At 38.7% G+C, this 23,482-nt stretch overlaps 1 protein-coding gene across 6 annotated transcripts in view; it reads right to left on the bottom strand.

The window, feature by feature from the left end:
- Window positions 1-23,482, bottom strand: part of L3MBTL4 (L3MBTL histone methyl-lysine binding protein 4) — a 501,743-nt gene that overhangs the window by 127,021 nt on the left and 351,240 nt on the right. For all 6 annotated transcript variants that reach the window (XM_027577144.1, XM_027577148.1, XM_027577147.2 and 3 more), the window contains exon 15: window positions 10,951-11,124. In XM_027577144.1, the coding sequence (XP_027432945.1) occupies window positions 10,951-11,124 (174 nt within the window). The remainder of the gene's footprint in view (window positions 1-10,950; window positions 11,125-23,482) is intronic.

Genomic DNA, 23,482 nt, shown 5'->3' with positions numbered 1-23,482 from the left:
TGTTCTGAACAGTTAGTGAAACTGTACTATAAAATAGTTTACAAACTTTTATTCAGCACGGACGTGCATAAAAATGTGAGGAATATTTTCATTAATTCAATATGCTTAATTTTCATTATACTCTGGATATATACAGATCATCAGGATTTGTTTACGTCCTTGTAGGAAAGAATATTAGCAATAGAAAGAGGGCTTGGATTTAAGCAGTGAGCAGCTGGTAGAGAGAGCTGGTCAATGTGGAATGCCAGAGGCACAACATGTGCACTCAATAGCATGGTGTCATCATTTTGCAAAGAAGATGGAAAAAAGAACAATTTTAGTCTGCTTATATATTTTTGCAAATAAGTGTTTGGGTATATTCCCAAAAACTTTACAAATTTGATGAAACTGAGTTGATTTTCAAACCATCTTAAAGCAAACCTCTACAATAGATCCTGATGAAGATCTTGATTCTATCTTAAAAATTTGAAAAATAGACGCTAGTATGCCTTATATAACTTTGATGGGGATTTTAAAAAGCAATTTAAAAATAAATCAAATAAATTTACTGAGTAGCTTTAAAATAAAATTCCAGGCACTGCCATTAACCACAGACATATTTCAGTACAGTCTTGCTTTCAAAATGCTTACATCACTAGGGTCACCCTGTAATCAGTTCAGGCTCAGTAACATTTCCTGAGTGAGACACGTACCTTCTAAGGACTTCTGGACTCCTCACTTTGTTCACCCTCATTTCATTCTCACAAAAACTCTATAAGGTAGAGGCATAGGACCCGTGATATAAATAAAGACACAGAGGCTCAGAGATATTAAATCACTTGCCCATCTTGGGCACACAGTGAGTCAATGGTGAAGCCAGGACACAAACTCCAGTCTGCAGACTCCAAATCCAGGTTTCCCCTACTCTGAGCATCATTGTCCAATGTTTGCTGAGCACTCACAGAAGGCATCAAGAAGGAGATGTCACTGGCACAGCAAAAGAAAGGGAGAGTCAATAATGCTCCTGGCAGCTGGAGGGAGAGATGGTCTGGAGCTAGGCTAGTGGGGAACTCTGTGGAGGATGCAACTGGGTCTGGTCCTAAAAGAAGGGAGATATGCAGGACTAGAAAGTTCTAGAAAATTAAGGTGGGGGAAAAGCAAGAACCACGGCAGACAGGGCATAGGCACAATGAGAGGGAGGGTGTTCGGCAGACACAGGGAAGGTAATCAACCTCCTGGGCTGAAGCACCTGCACTGCAGGGGAAGGAGGACTGGAGGTGAGGCTAAAAGAACAAGCCAGAGCCGAGTCGTGGAGAGCCTTGCGTGCTGTTCTCACGTGTTGGACTTCCTCTTGCTGGCAGAGAAGACAGTGACTGAAGTGTTGCATCTGGCAAAGAGTCTACTGCATACAGGGAGCAGCAATGTTTGGTGATGATTAGGCCAGTCATGTGCCAAAGATTGTTTGTATTTTAGCTAAAAAGGTAATACCACTGAAATCTTCAGGCATTATTCTTTCACCAGTAATTCCGCTTGAAGCCTTGCCCATACTTTTCATCATAGTTCCAGGCTTTCCAAACAATCTTCAAGTTCCTTTGCTAATGCGATTGCTGGTGCAGCCCCAAGTGTCAGGCTACCCGTGTGCCTGTGTACCCCTGACTCACCCCACACAGGAGTGCATGACTTAAGAGAATTACTGCTTCTGTTGCGGAGACCGGCCGCTGTCATCAAGAGTCTCTGCTATCCACATTGGTTTTCCACGTGCCTTGACCTTTGGGTTTTGTTACTTCCCGTTGACAAAAGGGGCTGCATGCTCTCTGACCCCCCTTCTATGCTTCTGCTACATTTAAAATGGCAAGTTAGTGGCTACTCTTTCTGGGCTTGGTAAATGCTAGGCCCTGAACTAGATGCCTAACATGAAGGAGGTAATATTAATCTTATATCGATGTGTTGAAAAGTATAAAGAGGCTAAATAAGTCACACAATAAGCTGAAGAGCCAAAGTGAAAAAAAAATGAGAATTTGGAGTTAAGTCAGGTTAGTCTAAATGTAGTTAAACTCCTTCTAGAACAGGAGTTGCAAATGTCAGCCCATGAGTCAAATCCTTCCCGTTGCCTGCTTCTGTGAATTAAACTGTAGTAGAATACAGCCATGCTCATTCATTACTTATAGTCCACGGCTGCTTTCACACTACAGTGGTCAAGCTGAGGAACTATAGTAGAGATCTTAAGGCTGGCAAAGCCTAAAATATTTACTATCTGGTCCTCTAGAAAAAAAGGTTGCTGACTCCTGTTCCAGCAGTAAAGGAAAATGTTCCTAAGGCCAAAAATATATGTATGACATGTGATGGTTTTACATACTACCTTTTCTCAAAATTGCCTTAATAACTGTAGTTAGTTATCACTTAGAATAGGGCTTCAAAGGCAAATATTGAGCTCTGAATGCTTTTTATTTTTTTAGACAAATTGCCCAGGTCCAATCAGTATTTCCTTAAGCTTTTCCTACCTGCAGGTATTACAGTCAGCCAAAATGGTATCCACCACCGAAAGACTCAGAATCTACCAGAGGATACAGATGTGTGCAGTGCCAACTTTCACACAAAGCAGAGGAAGAAAAGGCTACATGAAGAGATGAGAAAGTGCTTTGGGATCTAAAGGTGGGAGGGGACTTTCTGCTTAAAATGTCAGTGAGATCAGAAAAAGCTTTCAGGAGGAGAGGAGTTTGTCTAGGCCTCAAAGCAAGTTTTACTAAGGGAAGCATCAAGGGGGACATTGCAGAAACACTGGCAGGTGGCAGGTCGGCAGGCGGAAGAGTGCATACCAGGTGTGGTGTGGTGTGCAGGCTGGGGATACATTATGAGGACTGCAAAGGCTTTCTGCACACGTATGTATGTATTCTGTGTGTGTGTGTACACTTGTGTGTATGTGTGTTTGTATGTGTGAATTTAGTGATAGTAAAGCAAAATAAGTCCAAATATCATTATTTTGGACCAAAATAAGTCCAACCTCTAAGACTATATATCTAAGGACAGATTCATACAGTATATTTAGTTTGTAAATAAAATGTAATTCAACTTTTAAAAATATTGCATTATAAACCATCAATAAATGACATACATATGGAAATGTTTATTGCAGCATTATTTAAAGAGGAAAAATACTGGAAACAACCTGAATATCTGTTAATAAGAGAGTTAGTTGAATAAGTTAAGGTATGTCCATTCTATGATAAATGATATAGTTATTTAAAACAATGCATTGGATCCATTTGTGCTAATACGGAAAATTACCCATGACATATTGTTAAATAAATAAAACACATTTTTAAGCTAATATCTCTTATTGTCAGACTTTAAACCAGCAAACAATGGTTTTACATGGCAGTCCATAAGAGATAAGGGAAATTTGTTTTTTCTTTGTGAGTAGACTTAGTTGTGTAAGTCTTTACAAGTTTTCCATATAAAAATAAAAGTCCAAGACCAGATTATGTTTCTTCTAGCCACAAATGCTGACTTCTTTACAGGTGCCTTGTTCAGAGCGCCATTATAAACTTGGCATAAAAATATGTGTGCATTTTATTAAAGCTTCAGCATTTAATGTCAGGGTCCTTTAAATTTTGCTGACATGTTAACCTGTCAGGAATGCAGCCTCTTTCCCCTACAGTCAACATGATTGTATCCTAATCTATCCAGAGTGATACATGCCAACCTTGAAAGAAACATTACCACAAAATTACTGTAGTATTTTTTAAAAGAATGAGTGTATATCTAAATATCCATATGTATACATAAACACAGAAAAAGTGTAAAAGAGAACATTATTATTCACACAAGTAACCTCAGGATGCACATCAGAGTTGAGGAGTGGGGAGTGAGAAATTATGTTTTAAAAACTTCTCTATTACCTGATTTATTGCAGTGGGAATTTTATCATATTTTTACAAGCCTTTAAGTTAGTTTATTTGACCAGAAAAAGTCTGGGTATTATTAATTTCTTTAATTTTTAATTTTTTTCTTTTTACTAATCTATATTTTCTAATTTTCCTATAGTACACAAGAATTGCCTTAGTTATGAGAAAAAATCATGTTAAATGTCCCAATTTTACTATTTGCAATGAATGGAAAATAATTGTTTTAAAGCCAGATCAAGGATGTAGATGAGAAAAAATGCCCACTGGTGCTTGGGCAACAAAATTTTGTTTTTCTGGTGTACAGGAACACCAATATTCCTTTATGCATGGAATCGTGGACATTTTAGCACACACTGTTCTGCAGCATTTAATTACTAAGAGCCTGGGCCAAGGCAGGATTCCAGAAATCCAGAGATCCACAATAAATTATAAAATGCCTTGTGAGAACCAGCTCAGAGAAATATTTTTAAAGATCTTTTTAAGGCATACATTGAGTATTTTATAACATTTCAGCAGAAGTGTAAATTTGTTTACAAACCACCAGACTATAATGGAGGTGCCAAGTCCTTTTACCCCAGCACTGTTATTGTCTACAGTCCTGAGCTGATCTTGACACAACTCACTTCATTTTCAATTTGCAAAATGTTCAACAGAACCACCCCGCCTTTTTTACCTAATGGCATGGATCTGCTTATGGTCTCGAGGAGGTTAAGACAGGTAATTGCTGGAAACATTGTAAGTGTTGCCCATTCACTCCCTTGTTACTTCTTCCATGGCACTTAGCCACAGTCTGCCATTTTCTCCTCACTGACAGTTTACATTTGTTTGCTCTCCTCCATCTCCTCTACCTGACAATATGCTCCCTGCAGGGCTGGGGCAGTTGTGTTCACCGCCATATCCTTAGCACCTACCACATCACCTGGCCACAGTAGAAGCTCCACATGTATTTGCTGAATGAATAAATGTTGATGCAATGAGGGAATCAACACGCCTCCTGCCAAGTCTTCCTGCCTGACTGAGTTTAAGACCTCATCCCGCCACTTCACTAGCTTGGGCCATTTTCTTACCACCAAGTGAGAGCTTACTGAAGTCAAAGATTTTAGTCTGCTTTGTTCTAGCTATATCACTAGAGTTTGGAATACTACTTTTCTAAGTATTTGTTCAAAGGATAAATGTTGAATGGATGAATGAATGATTGAATATGTCCTATTTCAGGATGCGGCTACCATCAGGATCTCAATTCTGCAATGTTAAGTGTCATTCAGGTATTCATACCATAAACCAGTTCTATTCTGACCTAATCTTAATTCTAGAGGAAGAAGAGGTATGGAATAGTGAGCAGAGCAATGACGCAGGAGTCAGAGGGCTCCAAGTGGCCATTCATGACAGTGTCAATAGGGAACTCAATTCTTTGGCTCTGATATCCTTATTTTTCTGTGGGGAAGAAGGAGGGCTAGACAATCTTTGAGTCCCTTCCCACTGCAAAGCCCCAGGATTGTCATATTCCACTAGAGGTCCTTCAGAGTGTGCCTGGAGGTGCGGAAAAGGAGGGAGTTTGTCTGGATGGTGGTGGGTTTCCTGTCCAGCCACAACCTCTACAGAAGGTTTCCTGGGTGTCCAGGAAAAATTCTGATGTTTGACCACTGCTCACATGATTAAGGGGTGTAATTGAGTTTCAGATGCAGAGGAATAGCTCAGACTAAATAAATAAAGGTCTAAATTTCTATTTTTGGTGCAAAGAAGTGTTGTACATACACAACTAGAACTGGCCCAGTTGCAAGACTTTAAAATCAACAATTTTTATAAAAATGGAAAAAGGTATCAATAGTCTCTATTATGTGCCAGGCTCAGTCATACTTTCTATATACATGTATTCAAGATCTAAGCCTCATACTTTATATTCATTTCACAGGTAAGGAAATTGAGTCTCTAAGACACAAACTAATGAAGATACCTGAACCAATGAACTTAGGTTTACTAAGAACCTATTATAATGTGACCAGGAATGAGGAAAAAAACAAAAGCATAATGAAAACTGGCTCATACCCTTTAGCAGCCTCCCGTTCTTATGAGAAAATAAGGCACACATACAACGTAAGCACTAAGAAGGCACATGTAGACACAGACACACAAGCTATTGATGTGTGGTATAGACCAAAGCACAAAGGAGTGCTAAGAACAAGGAATGGGGCTATCTCTTATTGTATCCATATCCCTGGACCTACCAAGTTCTTGGCACAGAGCGGCTGCTCAAAATCTATTTAACTTGTTGAGTGCTTACTGAGTATCAGGCATTATACTAGGTATCAGAAATACAGAAATGTGTACGATGTGGTCTCTGAACTCAAGAAGCTCATATGGGCTGGAACTGCTGTAGAGAAAACTTTAAGGTACAGCTGAGCCTTTGAGAAGGGAGAAGATGCAGGTGGGAGTAGATAAGGTAGGAGGAATGGGAACAAAGGCACCAGCCCAGGAATAAAAACAGTATTGTGGGTGATCATAGGGAGTGAGTGGGACACTGAGTAGGCTTTATCTCCCCAAGTAGAGAATTTATGTGGGAAGTTATGAGAAAAAACACTGATGGATTAAGGAAAACCTAGGTAATGACTTGGAAGACTAATACGGGAAACAACCAACTAACACTGTTTTAATTCTGAGAATGGACCCCATAGCGGGTATTTATGGTGCAGCTAATTTGAGTAGTGGAAATAAACTAGCTGGCTCGTGGCAGCACAATTTATTATGAGGATCATTAGGGAACTATTCCCACTACACACCATTCCCTCCGATTACCATAGCTTCCTCAGCCATTTTTATTATCAGTATAGGCCTTAGGGAAGTGCATAAAATTTATAATATGGAAGGCATTAGGGGGAAAATGAGATTTACTAGGCATTTTCTTAAATTTTCTTTTTTTCTTTTTTGAGAGAAAGAGAGAGAGTGTGGGGGAGGAGCAGAGGAAGAGAGAGAATCTTAAGCAGGCTTCATGCTCAGCAGCACAGAGCCTAATGTGGGGCTCAATCTCATGACCCTGAGATCATGACCCAAGCCAAAAATCAAAAGTCAGATGCTTAACCGACTGAGTCACCAAGATATCCCTCTTAGATTTTCTTAACAGCAATGAATGAGTATGAATATGACTGAATATTAACAATGGTGTTCTACCAATTGTGTGAATTAGAATATGTTAAACACTGCTTTGGGGAAGCAAAAGAAGATATTAAAGAATACTTGGGTGAGGCTGCAAATGCCTGAAAAAAATGCTCCACTCAGACCCAGGGAAGCTGGCTAACAAATAATATGGAGGGAGGGGACAGTTGCATTTCAAAGTAATTTCTTTATGATGAAATTGTTTTAATGAGTATAATTTTACTCCCATGTTGCAGAGAGAGACCTTTAATCTATTAAAATAAAATGTGTTCAAGAAAGAAGATTTTGTATAACATATAGTATAAATAAAAATAAATGGTTTTGGGAAATCATGGTAAGATTCTTCCTCTCCAAATAGTTCTATTTTCACAAAACAAGAAATAAATGCATCACAAGATGACCCTGAGAATCACAGACACAGTAGAAAGTCATCTAGAAAAAATTCAGCCAGACCCTTCAAACATTAAGCTGACATTCCTTTGCTAGTCTAACGTAGTGGAAACGTGTATAAGATTTGGAATCAGGCGGTTCTAGACCCAGTTCCTAACTTTCCTACTAATTGTGTGATCCTGCAAACTCTGCCCAACGTCTCTGAACCTGCAGGTGTCTACATGATAAACTCAGAATAAGAATACTTACCACACATAAGGTTGTTGTGAGGATAAAATGAAATTAACACAGTGATATATACAGACTGTTCAGCACAGTGCTTTGTGGCCCAATGTAAGTGTGTGATATTAATATTAGATAGTTATTATTACTGATACTTCTAGTGTTACTTTTATTAGTTTACTGAAACAGGAATATGCTGGATGGAATCAGAACACCTATATTTGGGTCCCAAATCAGTTACTACTAAGGATCTCTACTTCCTCACTTATTAATGACAATACTATGCTGACAATAATATCTGTTTTGCCTAAATCATAAGACTATGGGAAGCTCCAAAGATAATGTATGTGCAAACTATAAACTGTCAAATTAAAAATATCCCCTAGAGTACACACCTAAATGAAAGAAACTCAGGTATAAGGTCATTTGCCTGTACATAAGGCACCAGGAATGTAATACTACTCCACTCTATTAGCATAAAGGGAAAATGACAGTCTGTCAGAAATGATGACCTTCTGTGAGACTGGCTCTTCAAAGTTGTGTTAACATGGGGTATTACTGTTATGAATGAGAATCTTGTAAACATCTAGTAGTATATAGTCTACTCAACTTTAAAACTTGACCCTCTATTCAGAAAATGTGAACATAATCAGATATTTACTAATAATAATCCCCTCTACCAAGATTAATATGAAAACAAAGATAATTTTAAAAGTAATCACAAAACTGGGATGCAGTTAGGGAAAAGACAAAATTCCTTAAATTTCTGGGCAGCATCTAATTCATTTGAGAAGAATGTCAAGAGTTAATTTTACATTTTGCACTTGAATTGTCAGAAGTCTGGATATTCTAAGGTGACAAGTGTTGCTGGTATAAGCAATTACAGAAGGCCTGTTCAGAGCTCAGTGATGGATTGGTGAATGGCTGGCTGGATGGATGGGAGGAGGGATGGAAACTGTAACTCTAATTTTCTCTAATTTAACCCCCATGCCTATCCTTGGACATGAGCCAGGTAAAAATCATTCTCAACAGGTAGAAGAAAGAGATGGAATTTAAATAGTCTCCACCTATATCTGCTACCTTGTGATTTTTAAGAGTAAAGATTTAAGTTAGGGAAAAGTCAGCCCCAGGAAACCACTACAAGTAAACTGTAAAGAGAATTAAAATATATTTTCTCTGCTCATAATCAGCCTTACTTATGATTCCTTGATGATTTCCTGGCTTTTTTTTTTTTCCACCACCCTGGAATTCTAGACCATGAGCAGGATGTCACAGAGATGGGGGTAGAATCAAAGCGGGCACTCCAGCCAATACCAAGCAAACATTGTCATGAGGGCTGGTTAAATTAAAAAAATTTATTTTAAACTAAAAAAAGTGGGCTGGGACTGGAGTGCAAGGAGGGCTTTGGTCTTGAGACTGGAAAACAAAAGAAGGCTTAAGAATTCAAGATGTGAACAGTATGACTCCCCTCCCATCGCCCAGTTCCTTATACAGCACTGGGCATACATGAAATAGGATTCCACGGGATAGGGTCATGTGTGATTTTTCTGCTTGGTTATCAACTAACATTCTCTACTTCTTCTTTCTATGTGTAGCAATTATGCTTGTCTGGTCTATTTCAGTGTAAATCCCCTTCAAAATAGTAAAGCATATAATAATATATTGAAAAGAGTTAAGTTCCTAAGAGGAGTTCAAGAGAGGAGAGGCCATATATCTGTGTTTGCTGAAAAGAAAGCCTTAGCTAGCCTCAGAGAATGTGGCAGTTTAACAGTTTTTTTTTAAAAGCGGTTCAAAGATCTGTTTCGTCTCCCCAACTTTTGACATTGAAGATGAACATCTAAAATGTTTACAAGAGAAACTAAGTTTTTATTTGGAAAATAAAAAGGTAACAGAACAAAAAAGAATATGAGCAAAAGGATGTACTGGTCCCAATAATTCTGGGATAAATAAATACCATTCCTTGAAAAACAGTTTTCAAAAAAGCAAAGAAAAAAATTCTCCCTCCACTGGGACATGGAAAGGACACCGGAGCCCCTCAACTACTTAGACTCGTAAAGAGTGTGGGTGGGAAAAAGCAGTAAAGAACAGCGAGACCCTGTGAAGTTTCAACAAGAGAACTGGGTGTATAATAAATAATAATAAATGCAAGATACAGCTACAAAAATAGACGTGCGTATCCATAGGAAATAAACGGTGCAGTAAAGTAGAGCTAATCTGCATAGTGCTGTACGGAGAGATCAAAACCAAAATCAGCTGCTCAACAAGAAGGAAACGTCACCCAAATACGTTATACCAACATTTGCTTGAAAAAGAACAAAATCCACCCTTTGCACCAAACTCTCCCGATGGACAGGTGTCTCCTTGGGAGGGAGATAGCAGCCTCGCTGGGACTGAAGGCATAAATGGGCAGAAAGTTGTTCCAGCGGGAGCTGGGTCTCCCGCATGATGAGAGGCGCACGCCTCTTCCTTCCATATGGTGCTGAATGAACAGAGCAAGGCTCTGGAGGATGGGGAGAAACAACAGCCCCCCTCAAGTAGCCACTCCTTCAAAGGTCACACAGGGAGGGTCTACTGTCTCTCAAGGGCTTGAACAGGAGTGCCTTCTGCCTACAGTGGGGTCTGAGACATACTCACTCCTTGCTTCTCTGACCAGCCTTTCTTGGCTCCTTGTCTGTCTGGTCTCCAATTACTTACTGAGTGTCAGATTTTTTTTGTTTACAATTCCTGGCATAGGTTAAAACATATCAAATAAGGTTGCATTTGCAGCTCCCTAGAAAATGGTAACATGTACATGAAAATGGGAAATTGATGTTTCAAGGGTAAGTTCGCATTTAAGAACAAAAGGATAATGTGTTACCAATGAATCCATGCAATCGTATGGGAGGTGCATCTGGACTAACAAGAACAAGACAGACAGCAGGCAGGACAGGAAACCCTGGCAGGACCGACTGATGCAAACACTCCATGTCCAAGAGAGCCCATCTCTGGCTAAAGATGTTTTCAAGGCAAAAGGGAATCTTAGGGAATTTTAAAAATGAGATGCACTTTCTTATCACTCACATGTAATATGTACATTTAGAAAGAAATGACTCCAAATTTTTGAGAACGAAGACATAAAAAGTGGTTTTTAAATGAACATCAAGCCTTACATGAATTCCATGAGCCAGTGAATGTAATAATATACAAAACCAAACAAAACTATTTCAAAGAAATATAAGGAACTATGTATTATTATTAAAAATGTTGTTCTTTTACTATTCTACATGGTTTACTTTCTCGTTTACATTTTCAAAAAGGTCCTTACCTGGGCTGACTGTTCACCTTTTCATGTTTTCCGCTGAAGTTCAAACTGCAGAGGTTCTTCGATTTCGAATGTGAAGAGTCGGATTCCAAATTTGCCTGTGTTTGTTCTCTCAGACGATCGTGAAGAGTTGCCTCCTTTTTCAAGTTCATGTCTGAATACGGGCAGCCAAAAGCACTGGTTTGTAGAAAAATGAGCACACAGTTGTCAGTCTATAGCCATAAATCAGGAACCCACTGTCACTGAGCCAGACTTACATCCAGATTTTAAGAACTGAAGGGAGACCTTCTTTCACTGAGTACACCCTAATAAGCTTCTTTTCATCTTGCCCTTTGAATAAATTCCAGACCACAGACACTGGTCAGCAGAGTATGACAGGTAGAGTCATCAGCACATACAGTTTTTACAATTTTGAAAACTTAAACATCTAAGAATAACGTAATGATGTGCTTCAGGTACAGCAATGGAAATGTTATATAAACACTTGATTCAAAGTTTGTATCCTCTGATATTTATGCCCTGATTTGACCACCTACATCACAAAATACTATGGGTCATGAAAACGATTCACCAGTATCAGAGAATATTATGCTTTTCTTTCTTAACATTCATGTATCCAGAAATACTGTATCTGTATTTCTGCTTAATCCTCCTGAAACCTACTAAGAAGTGTTGTGTTGGAATGTGAAGGAACACCTGAGATGAAAAAGGAGAGACCACAGTGAAGGCTGAGTCCCCAGTCTTGGGATGTTGTTTGGAGCCTAACTAGCAAGGATCTACCAGGACCCATGATCTGATTCTTTCTACAGACTATTTGGTAGTCTTCGTCAGATTTCTGTGCCCACATCCCTGTCTCCAAAGAAGCCCCAGACTTGCGCTGCTTAGGAGTAAGGCAGTCACTATCAGGAAAAGCCCAGGGGTGACAGGTCACCTGCAGGCAACTCCGGGGGGAGGCATTTCATACTCAAGCTTCTCTTTCTCTCCAGTTAAATGGGAAAATCAGACCCGATCCTAACACACACACACACACACACACACACACACACACACACACACACACACACACACACATCCCAACATGGCAGTTGCTACTATTATCTTAGTGCTATTATAATCTCCATCTAGGGAAGCGTATAGTCAAATGCATCAATATCTAGGCAGTCTGGTCTTCTTGAGGAATTTGCTTCCAATTTACTGTACATTTGCTGATGTATGACACATAAATTCTTTTGGATGCATGAACATTTTCTTTTGTTATGTTAATGGCATGATAAAATCAGGGACCAATGCAGTTTTTCCTCTATTTTCAAGTAGATGGAGTTTTCCAGGAAGAGCCCATAAACAATCTAACCCCAGAAGGCCTTTAGTACCAACCTATACCTAGAATTGATCTTCTGGATGACACCAGCCTGCCCCAACAAGCCAGAGTGAATCTGAACAGGCAATAGGGATGATCAGCAGCCTTTGCTACAGACAAAAGAGTCCTCTCTACATGCATGTTCTGCAACTTGTAATACTTATTCAGTTATTGATTCAATAATCCATTAACTGAGCATCTGCTACATCATAGGCATTTGAGAGACTATAAACCCAGTGAAGGAGTTAAGACATATTTATAAATAAATATAATTTACAATAAGAACAAAAAAGCTACCTCTACTGAGTGTGTACTATAGGCCCATTAAAATTCAAGGCTTTTTACCTATATTATTTCTAATATTTATTACTAAATACCCAAAGATGGTATTAATATATTTATTGTGTGGGTAAGAAAACAGTCACACACAGGATAAGCAACTATCCCGAAGTTGCTTGGCGCTTTCTTGAGAAGCCTCAAAATAGATCACTTAATTAACTAGCACCAACCAATCAGGTGGGTAGAAGGGGGAAAAGGTTTTTAACATCATCAAGAGAAGAAACATGAGAGAAGTGTGGTATAACTCTTGTGCGATGAGAAGCCGAGGCAGGTGTTTACAGGGTAGAGCAGTATGTTTGCTGTGGCTAATGGCTAGGGGAAATCTGTCAGCATATGCTAGGTCCTGTGTGAGAGGCAAAGATGTGATCAAGTACTGTTTCCAATAACAATGCAGCAGGAGTGATCTGTTTAAGCTGCAGCATACGAGATCTAAGGGAATTTTAAGAAAGAACTTTCTGCAGATAAAAGTTGAAAGGCATAAGGCTATCCTAAGGGAAACTGGGAAATGTTTATTTCAAGCACAACTGAGTTTTCATTAAGATACTATTACTCAGAAAAACTTTGCTAGCCATCTAACATACTGTCAAATTGAGACTTTTAAATGATTTGTTACAGTCATGAATTTTCTTTATTTCATATCATTCCCCCCAACATGATTTGTGTTGCATGGCACTGATGCTCTCTTCCCAAGCCTTATTTGTCCAGCACTGTAGACGGCTGCCACAGACCCTCTTGTTCAAGACTTGCTTCAGCGGAGAGAAATTTGGGTTCCCTCAACCTTCATTCATCAATCAGTCCCTCTAGTCATTCAGTCACTTGTTTATTACTTCTTCATTCCATTCTAGCCCCTCTGTGTCTCCAGCAGTGAGAAATGGAACACCCCAAGCATCGCTAGAGTGGAGCACCTCCTGATTCCACAAGGCAAGCCCGGTGAGAACGCATCTCCAGGTTACACAGCTCAGAATGAAGTGTGAAGTGTAAAAGAATATACTAAATGACAAAAACAGATGTGGCATACCTTGGTGAAGAACTCGAAAGAAGATAATGTTGGGAGATGGAAGTACAAAAGAAGAGGGGATATTAATATCTCAGGTATAGTAGTCTGCGCCCCTTTCAACCTGTGCTGTCGCGCTGTGAACACATTTCCGTATAGCAACACCGTACTAACCTGTGCTCTGTGCAGAGAACACAGTTATGTTAAAGAGATGGCATCCCCAACTTTGGCCTGCCTTTCTGCAAATGTAGACCCTACTCATGTGCATGTGCGTGCATGTGTAACAGCATGCATGTGCAGAAATCCACATAAACCTAAACACATAGGAAAAAATCCACTGAGTTGGTTGTCCTAGATGTGATAAAACTTTTTATTTTATTTTTTTAAAAATCTTCCTCTTTTTTTGAAAGATTTTATTTATTTAATTGAGAGGGAGAGTGAGACAGAGAGGGGGGAGGGGCAGAAGGAGAGGGAGAAGCTGAGCAGGGAGCTCAATGCAGGACTTGATCCCAGGACCCTGAGATCAACTGAGCCACCCAGGTGCCCCATGATAAAACTTTTTAAATCTTACTTTCGGCTTAGCTAAATACTGGGGAAAGGAGGTTCTGAAGATACAGTCTCTTTAGAAAACTGTTGACATAAACTGAAATTTCTATGGCCTAAAGCTCTGTCGGTCAAGGTAAAATGTCAGCTTCTGACTGATGATAAAGTAGTACAATCAAATTTCAGCTCATTAGGGCCAAGACAGGAGGTGTAGAAACTGCAGGCTGAGGGGGAAGCACTGAGCAGCAGTGTTGTGTGGAAGACATGGGTCCTTTGAGCAGACTATCTCCCCCGCCCTCCTAAATGAAGGGAGTGTTTGCTGTGTGCAGGAAAAGAAGGAAGAGACAGCAGGAACTAGTCAGTTCACCCATATGAAAGTGCAGTTTCTAAAAGACAAAGACAGTCGAATATCTGAATTGCATATGGTTTGACCAAGTAATTGGTAAAAAATGTCAGCCCCTAGCTCACCAACAGCAGCAAGGCCTATGAACAGAAGGTAAACACTAAGCAAAGCAAAAAGGTACCAGACAGTTGCAGACAAGTTTTAAAAGAGATTTTCTGACAGATCTAAAACTGAGGTCCTAGCAGTCCTCTTCATAAACAGAAAGACACATAAAAATGATGGCAATTAAAAACACTAGTTTTGGGATGCCTGGGTGGCTCAGTCAGTTGAGCATCTGCCTTTGGCTCAGGTCATGATCCCAGGGTTCTGGGATTGGGCCCCACATCGGGATCCCTGCTCAGTGGGGAGCCTGCTTCTCCCTCTCCCACTCCCCCTGCTTGTGCTCTCTCTCTCTCTCTCTCTGACAAATAAATAAAATCTTTAAATAAAATAAAATAAAAATACTAGTTTTGCTTTTCAGAATATTTAAGCATAATGTTAACATCTGAGGATAAACAGAGAAGTAAATGTAAATTTTATCAGTATACATATTTTTTCTTTAAGAGCAGCGCTCCTGACTGCCTTCGAGCTGCAACCGGGGAGGGCTGGCCCCAGCAGCACCTGGCAGCTGAGGCTGAATTGCTGCTTTCTGTGTCCGGCCCAGGATGGCCCTCTGCCTCTGAATTCTTCTTCTTCCTTTTGTGCACAGGTTGGTGAGTTTGCCCATGTCCCCAGGACCAATCCTGATCTGAGGCCAAAGATAATTTGTTAAACCCAGCCGTTCATTCTAGGGTTCAAAGGTCCACACCTGAAGCAGTGCCCAGTGCTGATACCTGTGCTCATGCCTTGTTGTTCATGAGTCTAGGTGGCCTCGCAGCCTCCGGGTCTCCTAGAGAGGCATATGACTTAGTCCTTGTTTCTAAATGCCTCGTCTGCTGCCACAGCTAGAATTCGGGGGCCCTGCTGGGACAGAAGCCCTATGTTCCCATTTTCTTCTTGGCCCCTTCCCAGGACAGGATTTCTGCCTCCCAATACCAACCCAGGAGCGAGGGTCCACTTTGCAGATACCACCCGGCTAGTCCTTCATGTGCTTCTCACCCTGAATTACTCTCTATTATTGTGCTTTGCTCTCTAATTGGGATCCCTACCTGCATCATGGTTTCTCCCATCTGGCCCTGATTCTGAGTCTAGATGATGACTACTGATCACCAAACCCCCTGGAATCCGGTTCTGCTCGTTCTACTAGATTATCATCTTGTATCAACAGTGTGTTCATCTTCTCATATCCAAGCTGCAAATTTGGTTCCTGCTTTTCTTTGACTACCCTGTTCTGCTGAAAATGATGGGCCATGCTCTGTCAAATCCTGGGCGGTGGCCAGTTTGGGCCAAAAGGTTATAGCTGAGTTGTCACGACTTACGTAATGGTAGGTTCCCAACCAGTGTCCAGCTACACCCTCAGGGCAGCCAGGAGGGGCCTGGGGAGCCAGAGTCCCAGGTCAGTCCTTCTAGCCTCTAGCAGCCTCCTCCAGGCTCTAAATCCCTTCTCATTCCCAAATACTGATTATCATTTTCTCTCTCTGTGTGACATGACATGAAAATGTTGGGAAGCATGACAAATTTCAGCAAAATAGCAAAGATGAAATAGTCCCTTCCGTGCTGTACTCCCAAACAAATAAAAACCAACAACACAGAGGTCAGCAGTATTTCGGGAAGAGTGTCAAGTCGCTGACAACCTTTCTCCTGATCCTGAAAAGCAAAGTTGCCAGAAACAGACAGTAGCTCCCAGGATGAGCCCTGCTCTAGGAATATGCCCTCAGCTAGCCCACCAATTAGAGACAGTTCTTTTCTAATGCAACTAACGTACCCCTCAATGAGGCCTACTGTGCTTTAGATTTTAGTCTCAATTATTTTACTAGCCAACTACATACTCTTTTCCTTCTATGACCTAGAAAAGACGACACAGAAGAATCATATCTGAGCTGGGAGATTAGATTCTAAGTCTTCATCTATCTTCAAAAGACAAAGAATTACTTGTGGGAGTGGGTGGAGGCCTCCTGTTTGGAAGCATTCATGGAAGAGATGGTCTGTGGGGTCTGCCTCCCCAGAACAACAGGCAGCAGGGATGCTCAGAAAGACCACCTCCATCAGATCCTGTGAGAGGCCACAGGGATGGTGCAGACAAAGGGGGTCAGTGAGGAAATGGGAAGGAGCTAGAAAATTAAATGTTGCCTGCCTTGCGATTCAACCTTGGGCCCCGAGGAGACATGAGCCATCCTGTGGCAGGTGCCTGGACATCACACGGGTCACATATGAAGAGCAGCACCCCCACCCTGCTACCCACCCCCCACACTCTTTCCCAGTTGACTCAACAAGGTTTGTTCTCACTGTCATTTGACTTTATGAAAATAAGCTACTTCTTCTCAGTCTTTAATACATGGGTAGTCTAAACTTGCACAGTGTAAGAATGCAAAATAAACATCGTTTTTTCTTAAGAAAATACTGATATTTTGGCCAAATGTCACTGAAACACATGATAAATACTGAAAGGCAGTTTGCTGAAATTATGGAATACCTCCAATAGTTTCTATAGAAACTTTTCAAAGCTAACATGACTTAAATTGTTGATGATTTTGCTTCTATGAGGATGAAGAACAAGCACAAATACTCAGGATGTTCATCACTACTGCTGACCAAATAAAACTAAGTAATGTTCTCAATGACAGAAAAAAAAAAGGAGCAAGTACAAATGATACATGTTGGAATATAGACCAGGAAGAAAGAAACATCACAGTTTAATATCTACTGAGGATGTAACACAATTTCTATTATATTATTCTCAAACACAGAGATGGGCAAAAACCAACTGGTATAGATATAAAATTCTAAGGTCTTGGGGCTAATTTTCTTCAAATTCAGGTGGTTTTAAAATGGAGGTGCCCCCCAAAAATAAAGTAAAATAAAATGAAGTTGCTCAAGACAAACTATGGGTAAATTTTCTCTGATTCTGACTAGTTTTTGCCCAGAAAATAGCTGATACCATCACTTAACTATCATTAAAAGCATTAGAAAATTGAATGCACATAGTAAGCAAAAAGTATAAATATTAAAAAGTTTCATAAGTAGAGTTAAAAGAAATTGACAGCTACAGAACTCAGAGTTCAAAAGGTTGGACAAAATAAATTTGCTTCTAAAAACACATTTCTGTGGGGGTAATGCAGCCCACGAAGTCATGCTAGATATTATGAACTTGCTAAAATGGGCAGTTAGGAAGTTGAAAGAGAACTACTACACCCATGGAGCACTGTAATTGGTTTAGTAGAGTGCCAAGAAGCACAGGTTTAAGAATCAGAGGAAACTGAATTAAAGCTTTCAGTGCCAGAACCTTTGGCAAGCTATTCAATCTCTGTTTTTCACTTCTTCATCAAAAAATGGTGATGACACCTTTCTTATAGGCATTTTTGTGAAAACCAAATGAGACAAATCAGGCGAGGTCCTGGTATTATGACTAGCACAAACTAAATGCTCGTGAATTTTTAATTTTAAAAAGGTCTATTCTGATGCAAAATATAATACTAATGATCGTATTTATTGTGGTTACTACATTTTCAGTTCTGTAATTTTTATTTGGTTCTTCATTGCTTAAAGCAACTTTATTGAGCTATGACTGACACATAAAAAGCTGTACATATTTAGTGTATACAACATGAGATGTTTGGGATAAGTATATACCTGTGAAACCATCACCAACAAGGCCATAAATATACACATCACCTTTAAAACTCCTCCTGCCACCTTTAGTATTTTTTTAATTTTTCGTGGTAGGACCATTTAATGTAAGATCTACTCTGTTAGAAAATTTTAAGTGTACATAACAGTATTAGCTATAGGTACTGTGCTTTATAGTAGATCTGCAGTATCGATCTTGCATAACTGAAACTTTGTAACTTTTAACCTGTCACATCGCCTTCTCCCCCACCCCCCAACCTCTAGCATCCACCATTCTACTCTCTGCTTTTATGAGTCTATTTTAGATTCCACATAAAAGTGATATCATACCATATTTATCTGGCTTATTTCACTTAGTAGAATGACCTCCAGGTGCATTCATGTTGTAAATGGCAAACTAATTTTCTGTTGTATGTACATGTCACATTTTTTCAAACCATTCATCCACTGATGGACACTCAGGTTGTTTCCATAACCTGGCTATTGCAAATAATGCTGTAACGAACAAGGGAGTGCACGTATCTCTGATTCTGATTTCAATTCCTTTGGATATACACCCGAAGTGAGATTGCTGGGTAATATGGTAGGACTATTTTTAATTTTTTGAGGAAATTCCATACCATTTCCTATAGTGGCTGCACCATTTTACATTTCCACAACAATGTACAAGGATTCCCATTTCTCATCCTCACCAACACTTGTTATCTTTTTATTTTTATTATAGTCATCCTTACCGGTGTGAGGTGATATCTCATTACAGTTTTAATTTGCATTTCTCTGATGATGAGTGATGTTGAGCATGTTTTCATGTACCCGTTGGCCTTCTGTGTGTCCTCTCTGGAGAAATGTCTATTCAGGTCCTTTGTTCATTTTTAAATTGGGTTATTTATGTTTTCTTTGTGATTAAGTTGTATGCATTCCTTACATATTTTGGATATTAACCCCTTATCAGATATGTATGGTTTGCAAATACTTTCTCCTGTGAAAGTTGTCTTTTCATTCGTTTGTGGTTTCCTTTGCTGCACAGAAGCTATTTGGTTTGGTGTAATCCCATTTGCTTATTTTTGCTTTTGTTGCTTGTGTTATTAGTATCACATCATTGTCAAGACAAAGGTCAAGTAAGTTTTTACCTATGTTTTCTTCTAGGAGTTTTAAAGTTTCAGGTCTTACACTTAAGTTTCTAACTCATTTTGAGTTGATTTTTGTGTACGGCATAAGAGTCCAGTTTCATTCTGCATGTGGATATACAATTTTCCCAATGCCATTTATTGAAGAGACTATCGTTTCTCTATTGTGTACTCTTGGCACTCCTGTCAAAGATCAGCTGACCATATATACGTGGGTTTATTTCTGGGTTCTATTCTGTTCCATTACTCTATGTGTCTGCTTTTATGCCAGTGGCATACTGTTTTGATTACTATGTTTTAATTATATTATAGTATAATTTGAAGTCAGGAAGAGTGTACTGCCTACAGCTTTGCTATTCTTGCTCAGGACTGCTTTGGCTACTCAGGGTCTTTTTTGATTCCATGTGAGGTTTAGGGCTGTTTTCTTCTATTTCTTTGAAAAATGACATTGGAAGTTTGATAGGGATTGCACTGAATTTGTAGATAGCTTGGGGCAATATGGATATTCTAACAATATTAATTCTTCCAATCCATGAACCTGGGGTATCTTTCCATTTATTTATATCTTCTTTAATTTCTTTAATCAGTGTTTTATCATTTTCATTGTACATATCGTTCACCTCCATGGTTAAATTTATCCCTAAATACCTTACTCTTTTTGATGTTGTTATGACGTTTTCTTAATTCCTTTCTCAGATAGTTCATTGTTAATATATAGAAACAGTTTTTCAGTGTAGTCTTTACGTTTTCCATATATAAGATCATGTCAAATGCAAACAGAGATAATTTTACTTCTTCATTTCTGATTTAGATGACTTTCAATTTTTTTCTTGCCTAATTATCTGGGCAGGCCTTACAGGACTCTGTTGAACACAAGGGGCAAGAGTGGGCTTCCTTGTCTTGTTTTCGTCTTAGAGGAAAAGCTTTCAACTTTTCACCGTAACTGTGGACTTGTCATGTATGACCTTTACTAGGTTGAGCTATATTCCTTCTATACCTAAGTTGTTGAGTTTTTATAACGAAAGGATGCTGAATTATGTCAAATGCTTTTTCTGGATATGTTATGATCATATGATTTTTATTCTTCATTCTGTTAATGTGCATCACATTTATTGATTTCCATTTGTTGAACCATCCTTGTATCCCAGGGACAGATCCCACTCAATCAGGTGTATGATCATTTTAATGTGCTCTTGAATTTGGTCTGCTAGTATTTTGTTGAGGATTTTTGCATCTATATTCACTAGGGATACTGGCCTATAAATTTCTTATAGTGTCCTTATCTGACTTTGGTATCAGGGAATTGCTGGCCTCATAAAATGAGTTTGGAAGTGCTCCCTCCTCTTCACTTTTTTGGAAGAGTTTGGAATTAATTCTTCTTTAAATGTTTAGTAGTATTCACCAGAAAGTCCTCTGATCCAGGGCTTTCCTTGGTTGTGAGATTTTTGATTACTCATTCAATCTCCTTACTCATTATTGGTCTGTTCAGATTTTCTATTTCCTCATGATTCAGACTTGGAAGGCTGTATATTTCTAGGAATTTATCTTCTAGGTTAGCCAACTGGTTGGCATGTAATTGTTCATCTTAGTCTCTCAAGATCCTTTGTATTTCCATGGTTGCAGTTGTAAAGTCTTCTCTTTTCTAATTTTAATTTAGTCTTTTCTTTTTTCTTAGTCTGGCTAAAGGTATGTTACTTTTTATAATCTTTTCAAGAAGATAACTTAGTTCCATTGATCTTTTTATTGTATTTTGAATCTCTTTTTCATTTATTTCTATTCTAATCTTTATTACTTCCTTCCTTGTGCTAATTTTGGTCTTATTTTGTTCTTTCTTTCTTTTTTTTTTTTTCTAGTTCCTTGAGTTATAATGTTAGGATGTTTATCTGAGATTGTTTTTTTCCTCCATGTAGGCATTTATCAATACAAACTTTCCTCTTAGAACTACATTTGCTGCATCTCATAAGTTTGTTATATTGTGTTTCATTTTCATTTGTTTCAGGATTTTTTTTTTTTAATTCCCTTTTGATTTCTTCTTTGAATTACTGGTTGTTCAGGAGTGTGTTGACATTCACATAGTTCTGAATTTTCTTCCTGTTACTGATTTATAAGTTTCATACCATCATGGTTGGATACCTTATACAATTTCTATCTTAATAAATTTGTTAAGATTTGTTTTGTTATGTAACCTATGATCTATCCTGAAGAATGTTCAAAGTGTGCTTGAAAAGAATGTGTATTCTGTTGCTTTTGGACAGAATGTTCTGTATGTGTCTGTTAGGTCCATTTGGTCTATAGTACTGTTCATTGTTTCCTTATTGGTTCTTGTCTGAACGATCTATCTGTTGCTGAAAGTGGGGTATTGATGTCTTCTATTTTATTGCTACCTATTCTCCCTTCACTTCTGTTAAGGTTTGCTGTATATATTTGGGTTCTCCAATGTTGGCTACATATTTATAATTGTTATATCCTCTTGATAAATTGACTCCTTTCTCATTATATAATGACCTTGTCTCTTATGATAGTTTTTAAAAAGATTTTATTTATTTATAAAGATTTTATTTATTCATTTGACAGAGAGGGAGCACAAGCAAGGAGAGCTGCAGGCTGAAGGAGGGGGAGAAGCAGGCTCCCCACTGAGAAGGGAGCCCGATGCAGGGCTCCATCCCAGGACCCTGGGATCATGACCTGAGCCAAAGGCAGATGCTTAACTGACTGAGCCACCCCCTAAAATTTTATTTTTTTAAGTAATCTCTATACCCAACTTGGGGCTTAAGCTCATGGCCCCGAGATCAAGAGTTGCACACTCCACTGACTGAGCCAGCCAAGTGCCCCCCTTATGACAATTCTTGACTTAAGGTAATTTTATCTGACATAAATCTAGGCACTCCTGCTCTCTTTTGGTAACCATTTGCATGATATATCTTCTTCTATTCTTTCCCTTTCAAGCTGTGTGTGTCCTTAAAGCTAAAGTGAGTCTTTTGTAGGCAGCAGGTAGTTGGATCTTTTTTTTAAAATCTATTCAATCAGTCTGTGTCTTTTGATTGGAGAATTTAATCCATTTATCCATTTAATCCATTTAAAATGATTATTGATAGGCAAGGACCTACTAGTGCCATCTTGTTAAGTGTTTTTTGAATGTTTTATAGTTTCTTTGTTCTTTTCTTCCTCTCTTGCTGTCTTCCATTGCAATTTGATTTGATTCTTTTATTGTAGCACTATACTTTGATTCCTTTCTCTTTATAGTTTGTGTATCCATTACAGATTTTTCTTTGTGATTACCATAAGGCTTACATAAAACATACTTATAACAATCTATTTTAGGTAGATAATAACTTAAATTCCATTGTCTATAAAAACTCTATACTTTTTACTTCTCCCTCTCATTTTTTATGTTATTGATGTCACAATTTACATCTTTTTATTTTGTGTATCTATAATGGATTACTGTAACTATAGTTATTTTTTACTTTTTTTTTTACCTTTTTTACTAGAGTTAAAGTGACTGATGTACCACCATTACAGTATGAGTATTCTGAATTTCCAATTTATGCTTACTTTTACTAGTGAGTTCGATAATTTCATGTTTTCACACTGTTGATGCCAACATCAAAATGACACAGATGACAGAGTTAGCTCACAAGAACTGTAAAGCAGCCATAATAAAAAAAAATGCTTCAACAAGCAATTATGAACACACCTGAAACAAATGAAAAAATGGAAACAACAAACAATCCAGGATATATAAGGAGAAAGAAAACAGGGAATTTACCACTGTGTTGTTACTCAGGTAGTTCTGAGTTCTCTAGCTCTTCTGCCTACTCCTATTTGCTTTTCATAGGATTCATGTTTCTTTTATATACAATGTTCAAGTTTTAGCAGGAGTAATAGAGAAAAGTATGTCTGCTCCATCTTTCTGGATGCTAATGATCTCTTTAATGTTAAGAAACTTTATTAAAGGCTCCTCTTTTCTTTACTTCTCCTTTTTTTAAAGATTTTATTTATTTATTTGACAGAGAGAGACACAACGAGAGAGGGAACACAAGCAGGGGGAGTGGGAGAGGGAGAAG

The sequence above is a fragment of the Zalophus californianus genome, chromosome 14, assembly GCF_009762305.2.
Source record: "Zalophus californianus isolate mZalCal1 chromosome 14, mZalCal1.pri.v2, whole genome shotgun sequence".
In the NCBI taxonomy this organism is placed as follows: Eukaryota; Metazoa; Chordata; class Mammalia; order Carnivora; family Otariidae; genus Zalophus; species Zalophus californianus.
This window is presented reverse-complemented; position numbering and strand designations above follow the sequence as displayed.